Here is a 1,643-nt window from a genome sequence, read left to right as displayed (position 1 = left end):
TGTGTGTATTCCCCATTTGTTCTATAGACCTGTGTGTATTCCCCATTTGTTCTATAGACCTGTGTGTATTCCCCATTTGTAATTTCATTGGAAACGACATTCAAAAGATGAATTGATGGAAAAGAAATGAAAACTATTTCTAAAACTGTGATAATACGACTGACTCACAGAATCATGTCAATGGTTTTGAAACATGAAACATAACCTTTAATAGCAATCCCTTTAAATGTCATTTCAGGACATTTTGTTACATTTTATCATTCACAAATGCCATTCCCATGATAACCCTGTATACCAATGACATCAGACACTTATCTAAACATTTATTTCAAAGTACGCTTGTTCACTGTTAATGTTTACACAGTCACTATATCCCACCGTGGACCTCAGATATATCAGAAAGGCAGGTTTTTATATTACATTTTGAATATTATAACAGCATGGTATTTTTTCTTGTTTAAAAATCTAGTGCTGATATCTGCTTAGTATTTAACATAAAGATGTACAAAGTCCCCAGCACCTTATATAATTACTGATGCCATGTCTGTTTATATACATACATTTTGTAGTTCAAAAGAAGCTCCTTGTGTAGATTCATCCTGGGTTTCGACTCAATGCAGGGGTTCACCAAGCGTTTCGGCTGTATGAGTGCGGACTCGTCTCCCTCTGAGGGTGGGCGGTCAGACAGGGAAGAAGGTCGTTCACGCATTATCACCGGCTCCAGGCGGTTCTGAAGTTCCGACACGGACGACGAATCTGGATTCGTGCCTGGGCCGTCAAGGACATCATCATCATAGTCAGGTTCTGGCTCTGGTACCTCCAGGTTTTGGTCATCTGTATTTAACAAACACGCATCAAGAGAGTCACACTTCACATACAGTACATGTCTATCAACTCCACACAAACGTATTAGTTCAAATACTGTGTTTTACTCAGCTACGAGTATTTCAACTCATCAATATGCTTGCTGAGTGTTAAAATCAACATGTGATGTTTAGAAATATAGTCCTTCAGTTTAAGTTGAATGGTCTTGGCATTATTTATCATTTCAAATTTTTCCCCAAAAAAAACATGTAACAATGGTGTAGATAATGGGAACAGATCAAATTGCTGCATGTTTCACAAAACGATTTACAAATCTAACGGAAAGTGTTGAGAAATATATAGCTCTGAGTCAAACCTGGCTAAAATCACTCCTGTAAGATAAAAATCCACATTACACTAATGCAATATTTGGTGAACCGATGAAGGTGTCCTACTCAAGACATCTGGTATTCATTCTTATGATATCTTTACAATTTATTGATATTATACTACATGTAAAAATATGTATTCTTATTAACATAAATAAAGATTGAAATAACAACTTTTCTTTTGCAACAGGCATTGAAACACAGAACATCATCAACGCTGTTTCTTCATCACAATAACTTGCTGTTATGGTGTAAACGGTTATGTTTTGAAAAGTAAGGAGTCATCTGCTATTTCTAATTTCAAAACAAAAATCATAAACAATAATTTCACAAATTTCACCTGAAGATGTTTTACTGAAAATAATACACATAACAGAAATAAGAGAAATGTCTACATATATTCATAAAACTAATTTGAGCCGTTCACATACCATTTGACATAACCTTGAT

General features: G+C 35.1%; 1 protein-coding gene across 1 annotated transcript in view; it reads right to left on the bottom strand.

The window, feature by feature from the left end:
- LOC110449419 overlaps positions 1–1,643 on the bottom strand; it is a gene marked incomplete at its 3' end in the record, with an annotated part of 57,982 nt that overhangs the window by 4,461 nt on the left and 51,878 nt on the right. The window contains exon 5 of the mRNA XM_021496275.1: positions 561–834. Within this exon, the coding sequence (XP_021351950.1) occupies positions 561–834 (274 nt within the window). The remainder of the gene's footprint in view (positions 1–560; positions 835–1,643) is intronic.

This window comes from Mizuhopecten yessoensis, unplaced genomic scaffold (assembly GCF_002113885.1).
Source record: "Mizuhopecten yessoensis strain PY_sf001 unplaced genomic scaffold, ASM211388v2 scaffold4611, whole genome shotgun sequence".
In the NCBI taxonomy this organism is placed as follows: domain Eukaryota; kingdom Metazoa; phylum Mollusca; class Bivalvia; order Pectinida; family Pectinidae; genus Mizuhopecten; species Mizuhopecten yessoensis.
The sequence above is the reverse complement of the archived record's forward strand: the minus strand, read 5'-3'. Positions and strand labels throughout refer to the sequence as shown.